Source organism: Aquarana catesbeiana, linkage group LG05 (genome assembly GCF_042186555.1).
Source record: "Aquarana catesbeiana isolate 2022-GZ linkage group LG05, ASM4218655v1, whole genome shotgun sequence".
Classification (NCBI taxonomy): domain Eukaryota; kingdom Metazoa; phylum Chordata; class Amphibia; order Anura; family Ranidae; genus Aquarana; species Aquarana catesbeiana.
This window is the reverse complement of record NC_133328.1, coordinates 29181166-29193377: the sequence shown is the minus strand read 5'-3', so window position 1 is coordinate 29193377 and position 12212 is coordinate 29181166. Positions and strand designations below refer to the sequence as shown.

Below are 12212 nucleotides of genomic sequence, written 5' to 3'. Positions count from 1 at the left end.
GCAAGTGTCATTTCTGTCTGCTGCCCCCTATCTCTGCTATATGTATAAGTCACTTCTGACAAGCTTTCCTAACACAAAGAGAAAAAAAGGTGATGGGAGGGAGCTCCAGTACACAGCCTGTGGTTGACAGCCTCAGCTCTATTCCTGTCTGCTGTGTAAAGGAGGGGTCCCTTCAATCAGCTCACCTCACTGAGCTCTTCAGAGATCAACTTCAGCTCTCTGCCCCCTGCTTTCTGAAAGCTCAGACGAGCTGTATAAATGATGTCATTTGAATGGTTATAAAGAAGAGAGGGCTGCAGATAAACAGGTACAACTTATGTAGAAGGATTTGTTTTATCTCTGTGTATCACCTGAGGCCAGACACTTCCCCGGGTATATGGAAGGGTTTAGACTGGACTTTAAAATACTGTAAAATGCTTAAAGCCTTTCCCCCTTTCGGTCCCCCAGAAGTTATTTATTTTTTTCACTTAGTGACCACCAATCAGTTCAGGAGACCTGTAAGCCCAGCCAGCGTGATAATGCACCCCAAGGGGGCAGATCCATGACAGCCTGGGCTCAGAGTGATAACACGCTCCAAAGGGGCAGGTCAATGACAACCTGGGCTCAGAGGAAGTCGGTTGAACGGCGCTAGCAGCTCAAAAGAGCAGCAGCAACACTAGATCAAAAGGTGTGTGCGACAGCAAAATCTGCACGGTAATGGCCATGTAAAATAAAGCCCTGTAAAAAATATGGGGACGTGAATAAGATCCCAGTAGAACTGCATTGCACTTTATGAGTCAAAGTATTTTTTATTGATTCCTTTAATGACATTGCAAGCATGCTCTTTGTGAGAACTGCTGGGATTAATACTTCATCTTGTGGGCGAGTGCAGAGTACTTTAGCGCAGTAGTAAGTACATAGGATGTCACAAATAAAAAGCCCAATATATTAGAGGCACTTTGTCATATTGGTAAAATGTCAAACGGTTTCTTCCAAAAAATTTGCAATGGTATATCTTTTTTTTTTAATTTTTTTTTTTTTATTATTCCCGGGGAAACAATTTGCCTTTGTACTCTGCACTTGCTATTTGGCTATGAAACAAAAAGGTGAATCATCGCAGTTCATGCTGAGTATCTTAGCAACAATAAAGAATTTTGCTCCCACCCAAATAAATTATTCTTAACAGAAAGACCTATAGAGCTTACACAAAAATAAAGAAGAAAAAAAAAAAATTAAAAAAAACAAAAAAGATATTTGACGTCTACATCCTCTGACCGTTACATTGGCATATATAAAAATAGCTTCCTAGTATTTCCCTTAAAATAGTTCTTTAGCGAGTCCAGTGTAGATTTTGGTGTAGCCGAGGAATTTCACACATCTCCCATTGTACGAGGAAATAATTCATCTTTATTTCTGGAGAAAAAAAGAAAAAAAAAAGTGGCACGAGTGTCAGGGCAGGGTCTGTCTCCTGTGAGTAGATCGCTGGGGACAGGGTTGCTTGTTGATGAAGAGTTGTCTGCAGCAACGTAGGAAATTGTTATGCATTCAGTAGTTCGTGTTCTTTGTCCGTTTTTCCGACGGCATCGGGATTCGATAGGGGATCAAGATCTGCAAAGAGGTTGTACCAAGTGGACAAGTCTTTTGTGCTTTTAGGTGTATCTACAAAACAAATGGATGTGTTAGTTAAAGTGGATCTATGGGCAAAACCAAAAGTGACATATATGATCTGGGCACCAGACCTGGTGGTGTCTACAGTATAAGCTACCATGAGATGGGTACACTGATAGGGGGTAAGACGCCCCTTAGGTGTCTGAAGAATCTGTGTCTGGAACAAATTTCTAGAAGAAAAAGTTTGCAATAAGAAGCCTTCTAGGTGTGTTGTTATGGCTATTTTAGTGATTTTTATAGCATAAATATAGGTAAAAGCTAGGCTTCCCCTATTAATATGCTAATTAACTTGTTGGAATGGTTCATTAAGGACAGGAAGTGATGATACAGGAACTAGGGAGAGGGAAAAGATAACTTAGACACAGCCATGTGCTAAGCAAAGGAAGCACTAGTACACCTCTGGAACTCCCTGCCCCAGTATGTCCATCAGCCCCTACCCTTGTCCACCTTTAGGAGATCCCTGAAAACTCATTTATTCAGGGAAGCCTATCCCACACCCACCTAACAACTGTCCCCGAGCCACCCCCATCAAATCATTCTCTACAGCTATTACCTTTTGTACCACCACTCCCTCCCTTTAGAATGTAAGCTCTATGAGCAGGGCCCTCCTGTACCTTTTGTATTGAACTGTACTGTAATTGTGTTGTCCCCCCTATACATTGTAAAGTGCTGTGTAAACTGTTGGCGCTGTATAAATCGCGTATAATAGTAGTTCTGGAGGACTTTGGAGAAGCAAGGAGCAGTCTGAAAGAAAACTCCATCACCAGGAAAAAAAAAAAATAGCTGTTATGTGTAAATCACATATACTGTCCACACTCATTAGCTAGGAAGGATAGATAGTGTGTGCATGTGTATATTGTATGCATTATTAAGACTACTCCTTATGTCATGTATTGTTTGCCTAAAATTGTACTTGTACAGCATTTTGTTTAGTAAAGCAAATATTACACTACAGAGATTTTTATGCTTCCTTGTTTTTACCGCAAAGATGCAAAGCAATACAATACGATGATCAGCTATGAGGAAAGATTAGAGGAACTGAATTTATTCTCTCTTGAGAAGAGGAGATTAAGGGGGGGGGATATGATCAACATGTACAAATATATAAGGGGTCCATATAGTGAACTTGGTGTTGAGTTATTCACTTTAAAGTGTTACTAGTCAAAAAATGTTTTTTTATTAAAATAACAAACTTGATACACTTACCTGCTCTGTTATCGAGTGGCTCCCGATCCTCCTCTTCCGGGGTCCCCGGCGGCGATCTTGACTCCTCTTTTTCTTAGGGACTACCATAGCCAGCCGCTGGCTATGGGGGGAGCGTAGTCTGTGCGCTCCCAACCTGTGTGTCTATGGAGCCACGTTCTATAGACTTACACAGCGTGACTTAATCCCGTCCCCTACACTTCTTCCTCACTGCCTCTGATTGACAGCAGCAAGAGCCAATGGCTCCCGCTGCTGCTCAAGTGCTGTGTAAACAGGAAAAGAGAGGAGAATAGATGCAGCAATGCACAGCGCTGATCTCTTCTCCCCTCTCTTTCTCTTCACACAGGGGAAGGGGGGCCTGGAGAAACTGAAAACGTTTTTTACCTTAATGCAAACAATGCATTAGGGTAAGAAACGTTTTTAGGTTTAAAATAAAAGAGGTTTAACCTTAAAATACGTAGAGGGTTCTTTACTGTAAGAGCGGCAAGGATGTGGAATTCCCTTCTACAGGCGGTGGTCTCAGCGGGGAGCATTGATAGCTTCAAGAAACTATTAGATAATCACCTGAATGACCGCAACATACAGGGATATACAATGTAATACTGACACATAATCACACACATAGGTTGGACTTGATGGACTTGTGTCTTTTTTCAACCTCACCTACTATGTAACTATGTAACACTTTAAGGTCATCACAGAGGACAAGCGGGCACTCTTTACTTCTACAGGAAAGAAAGCTAATTTCCAAATATGGAAAGGCTTCTTCACAGTAAGAACTGCAAAAATGTGGAACAGACTCCCTCAAGAGGTGGTGCTGGCCATCTCAGTAGATTGCTGTAAAAAAGGCCTGGATTTTTTCTTAAATCTACATAATATAACTGGATACCAACATATTTATAGGTAAAGTTGATTCAGGGAATGTCCGATTGCCTCTCTGGATCAGAAAGTTTTTTTCCCTTGCTGGAGCAAATTAGATCATGCTTTGCGTTTTTTTTTTTTGCCTTCCTCTGGATCAACTGTGGGCATAGGATTGTATGGGGTTTTTTTTGTTTTCCCTTTTATTGGTTGAACTAGATGAACTTGTGTCTTTTTTCAACCAGACTAACTATGTAACTATGTGAAGACCAATAGGTCAGTTTATGTCTATAGGGGTCGGAGCCTAGTATCACACTCTCCCTTAAAGCGGAGTTCCAACCATATAAAAAAGGTACAAAAAGTGTAGCTGCTGACTTTTATTAATCGGACACTCACCTGTCCCACTGTCCAGCGATGGGGGCTAAAGAACCCCCGCTCCTCTCCCCCTCCTCTCTGCGCACCAGCATTGTCACTGTGGGCGCCCGGTTGTGGCTTCACAACCGGGCGAACCACGCTGCGCACTGTGACTGACCAGGCCGAGAGGGAGGGAGGAAGAGGTGAACTTCCTTCCGGCGCCATGGTGCCTCTAAAAAGAGGGTATCTGCTCCCCCTCCCAAAAAAATTACATGCCAAATGTGGCATGTCGAGGGGTCACCTGCACTTAAAGCGGAAGCTCCATTTTTGGGTGGAACTCCACTTTAAATAGCGAGTGCTGCAGAACGAACATGGGTTACGGGGCTGAAGGTGCCCTCTAAAGTACCATTGTGGTCTCCTGAGATGTAAGAATTCCCTGCTCACTTCAGGAATGGCCCATTGGTCCTGACACAGTGGAGTGTCCCCACCGCCAAGGAGGCCTAATATGCTTATTGCTTCTGAAAATCCTCCATTGAAAGACAGCCGTATGGCAGACTGCTGGAGTGGCAGCCTATAGAACAATACAGACCAGATGCTTCTTAGTTCTCACCTTTCTGTGGGATTGCGTTGCTATTTTGATTGAGGTTTGTGGATGTAGAGGCTGATGTAGAGGCTGAGGATAATGATAATGGTGCTGAAGATGAGGCCCCACCGAAGGCAGTCCAGTCTGAAATAAAGAAATATAGAAAGTGACTGTGGTGCCCCTTAAAAGTAAACTTGCCCAGCCCACAGAAAGTACAAAGAAAAGGCTTTAATAGGATGGCAGCATAATGTGCCTTGACATCTTACCTCTGCTACCACCACCCAAAACTACAAAATACTGGTTATTAGGGGAATGTTTGTGGGCGGAAGGGATGTGCACATTTATTCCAAAGTAACCTCTTTCCCGTTCCCTCCTCTCTTCTCCTCCCCCTCACCTTTCCACCCTTTGCTCTTGCCAACCCCTCCATTTCTTAAAGTACCATATATACTCGAGTATAGGCCGACACGAATATAAGCCGAGGCAACCAATTTTACCACAAAAAACTGGGAAAACTTATTGACTCGAGTATAAGCCTAGGGTGGGAAATGCAGCAGCTACTGGGTAAACAATGCCCATCTGCAGCCTCACTGTGCCCATCTGCAGCCTCACTGTGCCCACCTGTATCATCAGTGCCCATCTGCAGCCTCACTGTGCCTATCTGCAGCTGTACCTTTGATAACTTAAACAGCGGGTGTCTCCCGCTGTGTCATGCAGTCTGTTCGGTGGCCGTCCACTGTAACAAAGCCCCGCCTCCTCCTTGTCCGTGATGGATGGAACGCTGATTCAGTTTCCCAGCTTTGCATTAGTGTTCCGTCTATCACAGATGAGGAGGAGGCAGGGCTTTGTTACAGTGGACGGCCGCCAAACAAACTGCATGACGCAGCGCGAGACACTCGCTGTTTAAGTTATCAAAAGGTACAGCTGGGCACATTGAGGCTGCACCCTCACTCGAGTATAAGCCGAGGGGGGCTTTTTTAGCATAAAAAATGTGCTGAAAAAGTCGGCTTATACTCGAGTATATACGGTAGATATTTCCTAACAGTTCACCTTACTTGAGGTGTATAGTTAAGCCGTCTGTAAAGAATGAATTTTTTGGCTTTGATGAATTTTATTTTTTTGGACGTGACCAGTGTATAACGCTTACAATAAAAGCAACTTTTGTTTTGCTTTTGTGTGCTAAAATTTCTGGTGGTGAAAACCGAATAACATCCCTCCTGATAACCAAAAAAACATCTCTTGCACTATCCACACTTCTCTTCAGGATGACTACCTGGACACTCCCCTGAATACTGACCACACCCACAGTATAGCTAGCTGCCAGCCCACCAGGAACACCACACAACACCTCTCCCAGAAAATACTCTTACCAAGCACAAACAAGCAAGTCAAACCCAAGAGAATAATCATCACCCATGTCAGCGTCCTCCATTTTAACATTAACCACTTCAATACCAGGCACTTAGACACCTTCCCGCCCAGACCAATTTTCAGCGCTGTCACAATTTGAATGACAATTGCGCGGTCATGCAACACTGTACCCAAACAAATTTTTTATCATTTTGTTCCCACAAATAGAGCTTTCTTTTGGTGGTATTTGATCACCTCTGTGGTTTTTTTTTTTTGAGCAACAAATAAAAAAAGACCGAAAATTTAGAAAAAAAAACAAGTTTTTCTTTGTTTCTGTTAAAATTTTTTGTAAATGAGTACGTTTTCTTCTTCAATGACGGGCACTGATATGGCTGCACTGACAGGCACTGATACGGCGGCACTGATGGGAACTGATGAGGTGGCACTGACGGGCACTGATGATGGGCACTGATAGGTGGCACTGGTATGCGGCACTGATGGGCACTCATAGGCGGCACTGATGGGCACTCGTAGGTGGCATTGATGGGTACTTATGGGTGGCACTGATGATACTAATGAGTGGCATTGCTGGGCATCACTGAAATATAATGGTGCCAATCAGTGCCCATTTGTGGGCACTGATTGGCACATTGGGCACATGTGGATGGCCATGGGGTACATACCTGGCCATCCACATGTTGCCCCCTTCCCTGGTGGTCCTGTCTGCTTCCCTGGTGGTCTAGTGCGGGCTTCCAAGGGGGGGCTGCGCTGATAAACAATCAGCGCAAACCCCCCCTGTCAGGAGAGCCACCGATCGGCTCTCCTCTACTCGCGTCTGTCAGACGTGAGTGAGGAAAAGCCGATCAATGGCTTTTCCTATTGACATCGTGATCAGCCGTGATTGGACATGGCTGATCATGTGGTAAAGAGCCTCCACCAGAGGCTCTTTACCAAGATCGGTGAAGCAGTGTGTCAGACTGATGCACAGCTCCACCGATCGCAGCGATGCGCGCCCCCATGGGCGTGCGGCGGCATGTTATCCTGCTGGACATCATATGACGCCCAGTCAGGATAACTGAACCACTGCCCAGCCGTCAATCTGCTATAGGCCGGGCGGGAAGTGGTTAAGCAATAACTATATCGGTGAAGGTGTCCCTGTAGGTTGCCACATCCAAACTAACTAGACAAAAAGGAGAGTATCCCCTAAGTGGACTTTTAAGGCACTAACATGATTGATAGAAAAAGCGTATTTTATTGAACATAATAAGCATGATAAAAACAGAGTATATTGGAATGGTTACAGTTACCGGGTACAAGGTACAAAGATTGACTGTAAAGTTCTCATAATTCACCCAACGCGTTTCAGAGTATCAATGTCTCCTTATTCAGCGGTGTTAAAAGAAGGTCAATCCTATATCTACAATGTAGTGATAACAAAAAGTCAAACACCAGATATATAGAAATATATAGTAAACAACATTTTATCACATATATATTACAATCAGCTAAATGTTGTGTAGACTCATAAGTAGACTCTTAAAATTTTGTGGAGATATCGTAGGCAAAACATTACAATAAAGCTATTAAAAACAAATATAAAGCGGAACTGTGTCTCCAAGAATTTGCCTGTTTAAAGTAGCTGGTCTTCACAGCATGTATTGATATTACATCAAATGAAAATTGAATACAGCCGGGCTAGCATGAGAAGCATTGGACAGCTGACAACACTGAAGCCAAGGGAGGGCGTAGCCCTGTAAGTAAAAGTAATGAAATGTGATATAAAGCAGTATGAGTGATATAATTCAACTAGCTTGCATTAGTTTCTTACTATATGAATTTTTAGAAAGTGAACAAGCAGAATGTGTACGGAAAAAAATATATATAAAATAATATATATATATACACACATATCCATATATATATTCTACCTGTACTCAGTAGGAACAGATAATTGATGAAAGGTTGATATAGAACACTATGTAGTTGGGATCAACTGAAAAATAATAAATGCATGAGGAAAGATCACTTATGTAGAGAATTATATATATATATATATATATATATATATATATATATATATATATATATATATATATATATATATATATATATATATATATATATATATATATATATAGATTAAATTTTTTTATAATTATAATAATCTTTCACAAAAATAACCTCTCCTTATTTCACGGTCTCTAAGGCCCCTTTCACACGAGGCGGATCGGCTTCCACGGAGTCCGCCTCGGTCCGCCGGCTCAGCGGGAGATCTCTCCGTGAATCTGCTCACTGAGCGGGGAGGGGCTTGTCAAGTGCCGCTGCTGCCTATGGAGAGATCGGACGAAAACGGGCAGCATGTCTGTTTTCATCAGATCTCACCCGATCCGATAGCGACGGATCCGAACATAGAGGCATCCGTCTGCTTTTGGCGGATCGGACCGGGTCGTATGTCAGCGGACATGTCTCCGCTGACATCCGCCGCTCCATAGGCTAGCATGGAGGGCCCGTTCAGGTCCGCCGTCAAAACTGACAGGCAGACCTGAAGGGTCCGACCGCGTGAAAGGGGCCTTCGTCTCATGTAGGACATAGTGAAACAGGTTCAATCAAATAATATACATTCCATGTTGAATGTGACTCATAGAATTTAATCAGTATCTAGACACATAAACATAGTTAATCCACACGTGCAATACTAATCGCACCATCTACGTGAGTAACTCTTTGATTGATTAGTGGGCCCTATGGTTAGGCTTGATGTAATATTAGGGTATATAAAGGCCATCTATTTTATCCTCCGTCAGAGTAAGTGCTATCAGCCATGACAAAAAAATTTAGGCTTATGTGTGTGTATAGTGCTGTTAAATATTAACACTGAGGCAGATAGAGCAATATCTCCAAGGACAACAGTGGTAGTACACATAATGGTATTGGCAAGTATCAGAGTATCACTAAGATGTATAATGAATCATACCTTGGTAGATAAGAAGTAGCCACATGGAGACACGTCCTAGCATCCAGATCCTCAGGTGGATGTCAGCCATGTCTGCAAGGGCGTCTCTATTATACTCCTCTCCCTCCAATAGCAGGCAGACGGGACGACGCCGTGCGCCCATGGCCCACCGACACAGGAGCTTCACCGGCGGACAGTGCATGCCCGCCAGAGTAGCAAGATGGCAGCCAGACGAGATGACATTGTCTGTAGCCTCCATGGAGGGCCACCACAGGTTACCAAACCTGGACGGCTGTGTGTGCCGGGCGTTGCAACAGTCCAGCCACCAGGGGCCAACCGGCATGTAAAAATTATTTAAGTAGACTTCAATTACTTAATCAGGCAATATGGAAAGGCACAGCAGGGGACATGGAAACATTACCATAGGCCTCTAGTGGCCAAACCTGAAATCAGAGTGTTCTCCTGAATTTGCGTGTTACTTTGTAATTTCAGAGTAGTAGTAAGAGTAGTAAGAAGAGGAGTAGTAGTAGTAGTAAGAGTAGTAAGAAGAGGAGGAGTAGTAGTAGTAAGAGTAGTAGTAGTAGTAGTAAGAAGAGGAGGAGTAGTAGTAGTAGTAAGAAGAGGAGGAGTAGTAGTAGTAGTAAGAAGAGGAGGAGTAGTAAGTGTAGTAAGAAGAGGAGGAGGAGTAGTAGTAGTAAGTGTAGTAAGAAGAGGAGGAGGAGTAGTAGTAAGAAGAGGAGAAGGAAGAGGGAGGAGGAGGAGGAGGAGGAGGAGGAAGAGGGAGGAGGAGGAGGAAAGAGGAAAGAGGGAAGAGGGAAGAGGGAAGAGGAAAGAGGAAAGAGGAAAGAGGAAAGAGGAAAGAGGAAAGAGGAAAGAGGAAAGAGGAAAGAGGGAAGAGGGAAGAGGGAAGAGGGAAGAGGGAAGAGGGAAGAGGGAAGAGGGAAGAGGGAAGAGGGAAGAGGGAAGAGGGAAGAGGAGGAGGAGGAGGAGGAGGAGGAGATTCATATAGTAAAAAAACTAATGCAAGCTAGTTGAATTATACCACTCAATGCTTTATATCACATTTCATTACTTTTACTCTTTGTTTTTAATAGCTTTATTGGAATGTTTCCCCTATGTTATCTCCACAAAATATGTGAGTCTACACAACATTTAGCTATATATTTCTATATATCTGGTGTTTGACCTTTTGTAATCACTACCTTGATGATATATGAATGACCTTCTTATAACATCCCTGAAGAAGGAGACATTGATACTCTGAAACGCGTCGGGTAAATTACGAGAACTTTACAGTCAACCTGTGTGGTCATTAATAGTCCAATATACTCTGTTTTAATATTGCTTACTACGTTCAATAAAATACGCTTTTTCTATCAATCATGTTAGTGCCTTAAAAGTCCACTTAGGGGATACTCTCCTTTTGTCCATTTTAACATTATGATCCCTAGACTGAGGGCCCCCCCTGCTCACTGATGGTTCACAAAGGTAGTATACCATGAATGACAAGCTGCGTGTTCTTACACTGTGATATTCTGATATGGACAGACGAGAGTACGAACATGATGGTGTTCCAACAATGCTATGCTGCATTCTAATGTAAGCACTCAACGATCTCCTGTATCCTTATATTTTTCTTCACTTCAACTCTTTAATGGATGGACACAATTTTGCTAGTTTATGTTACACGGTTAAAAATATAGTAGATGTATCAAGATCCTCTCTGTAGCTCTATATTGTCTGTCAGCGGGCAAAACAGGGAATTGCACTGAAAGGAAGATCTTGCCAATAAAGCATCTGAAAAATATATTAAACTAGGGCTGTACCAAAGGCAATGCAGAATTGGCATGGCTTTTTTTTTTATTAACTTACATAGATTGCTTAAATTTCACGTTGGTAGAGTACGTACCTCTTTCTCTACAGTGACTTCTTTATTGGAGGTAAATAATAATTCCAAGCAGAAGCAATGTGCCGTTATTGGGTTCTTAATGGAGGGGTGCAAGCTGTCTGACATCTACTGAAGGCTAAAGAATGTTTATGGAGATGACACCATTGACAAGAAATTTCTTGTTATAGGCAACTCTTGTCAAAGGTGTCATCTCTGTAAACATTCTGTAGCCGTCTGTGAATGTTGGAATGAAAAAGCAAAGCAAGGCTTCTCAGCAAGGGTTCCATAGAACCCTGAGGTTCCTCCAGAGGTTAGTAGGGGTTCCTTGAGCAATGAGCAGTCTCTGCCTCCCAGATAGGGTCCCCACTGACACCATTGATCTTTTTAGCTATCTGTAAGGGGAGTAATTATTCCCAATGACCACAAGTGTAAGGAACATTCATCCCACTGACCATCACACTAATGTATCATGAGTTGTAGATATAGTAATTTTTAGCAGGATTCCCTGAGACCAGAAAGTTATTTCAAGGTTTCCTCTGTGCTGAAAAGGTTAAGAAAGGCTGGTATAGAGGAAGAGTTACTCTATTAACATGAAATTTGAATGACTTATGTAGGTTAATAAAAAAAGTTATGCCCACTTTTGCAGTACTATTGGTACAGCCCTCGTATATATCAAGAATTAATATTGAAATATTGACTACTTAAAGTGTGCCTATAGTCTTAAAGGAACAATATGCTAAACAGCGTAAGGAAGATGACCATGTATTTTTACGTTATGTATAGAGTGTAGAAGGGTTAGAAACACTTGTCAGATTTTTATTGCGGTCTGCTTCATCACTCTTCCCACACTTCCTGTTCCCACAGTAATTAAACCGTTCACCCAAGTGGGGACAGCTATAAAAAAAAAAAAAAAAAAAAGGTCCCACCTTTCCTCATTGCTAAAAATGATTGCAACAAACACACCTTCTCATTTTGGAATAATTTGATTCTCCGTCCTATATTCATAGCTATCACTATAGCTCACTGCCTTCCCCTACAAAAAGGAGTGGCTGTGGATATAGTATATTTGGACTTTGCTAAAGCATTTGATACAACACACTATGTAATTGGGTAACTATGTGGCAAATGAGGTTTATTATTGATAAATGTAGAATTATACACTTGGGGTCTAAAACATGCACGCATCATACTGTACATTCTAGAAAGAGAACAGCTGGGGGAGTCAATGGCTGAGAAGGATCTGGGTGTTCTACTAGATCACAGAATTAAAAAAAAAAAAAAAAACCTACCTAGGCGGAAGCAGCATCGATCCGGTGTTGCATCTGTCTCCCACCGGCTCCAAGACCAACACCACTGATCACTCAGCTCTCGGTCTCCAG

At 42.5% G+C, this 12212-nt stretch overlaps 1 protein-coding gene across 3 annotated transcripts in view; it reads right to left on the bottom strand.

Annotated features, from left to right (window-relative positions):
• Nucleotides 1-762: 762 nt before the first annotated feature.
• The window catches only part of ICA1 (islet cell autoantigen 1), a 107067-nt gene continuing 95617 nt past the window's right edge, over nucleotides 763-12212 (bottom strand). For all 3 annotated transcript variants that reach the window (XM_073629544.1, XM_073629543.1, XM_073629545.1), the window contains 2 exons: nucleotides 4673-4789; nucleotides 763-1638 (listed from right to left, as the gene is read on the bottom strand). In XM_073629544.1, the coding sequence (XP_073485645.1) occupies nucleotides 1517-1638; nucleotides 4673-4789 (239 nt within the window). In that variant the 3' untranslated portion in view covers nucleotides 763-1516. The remainder of the gene's footprint in view (nucleotides 1639-4672; nucleotides 4790-12212) is intronic.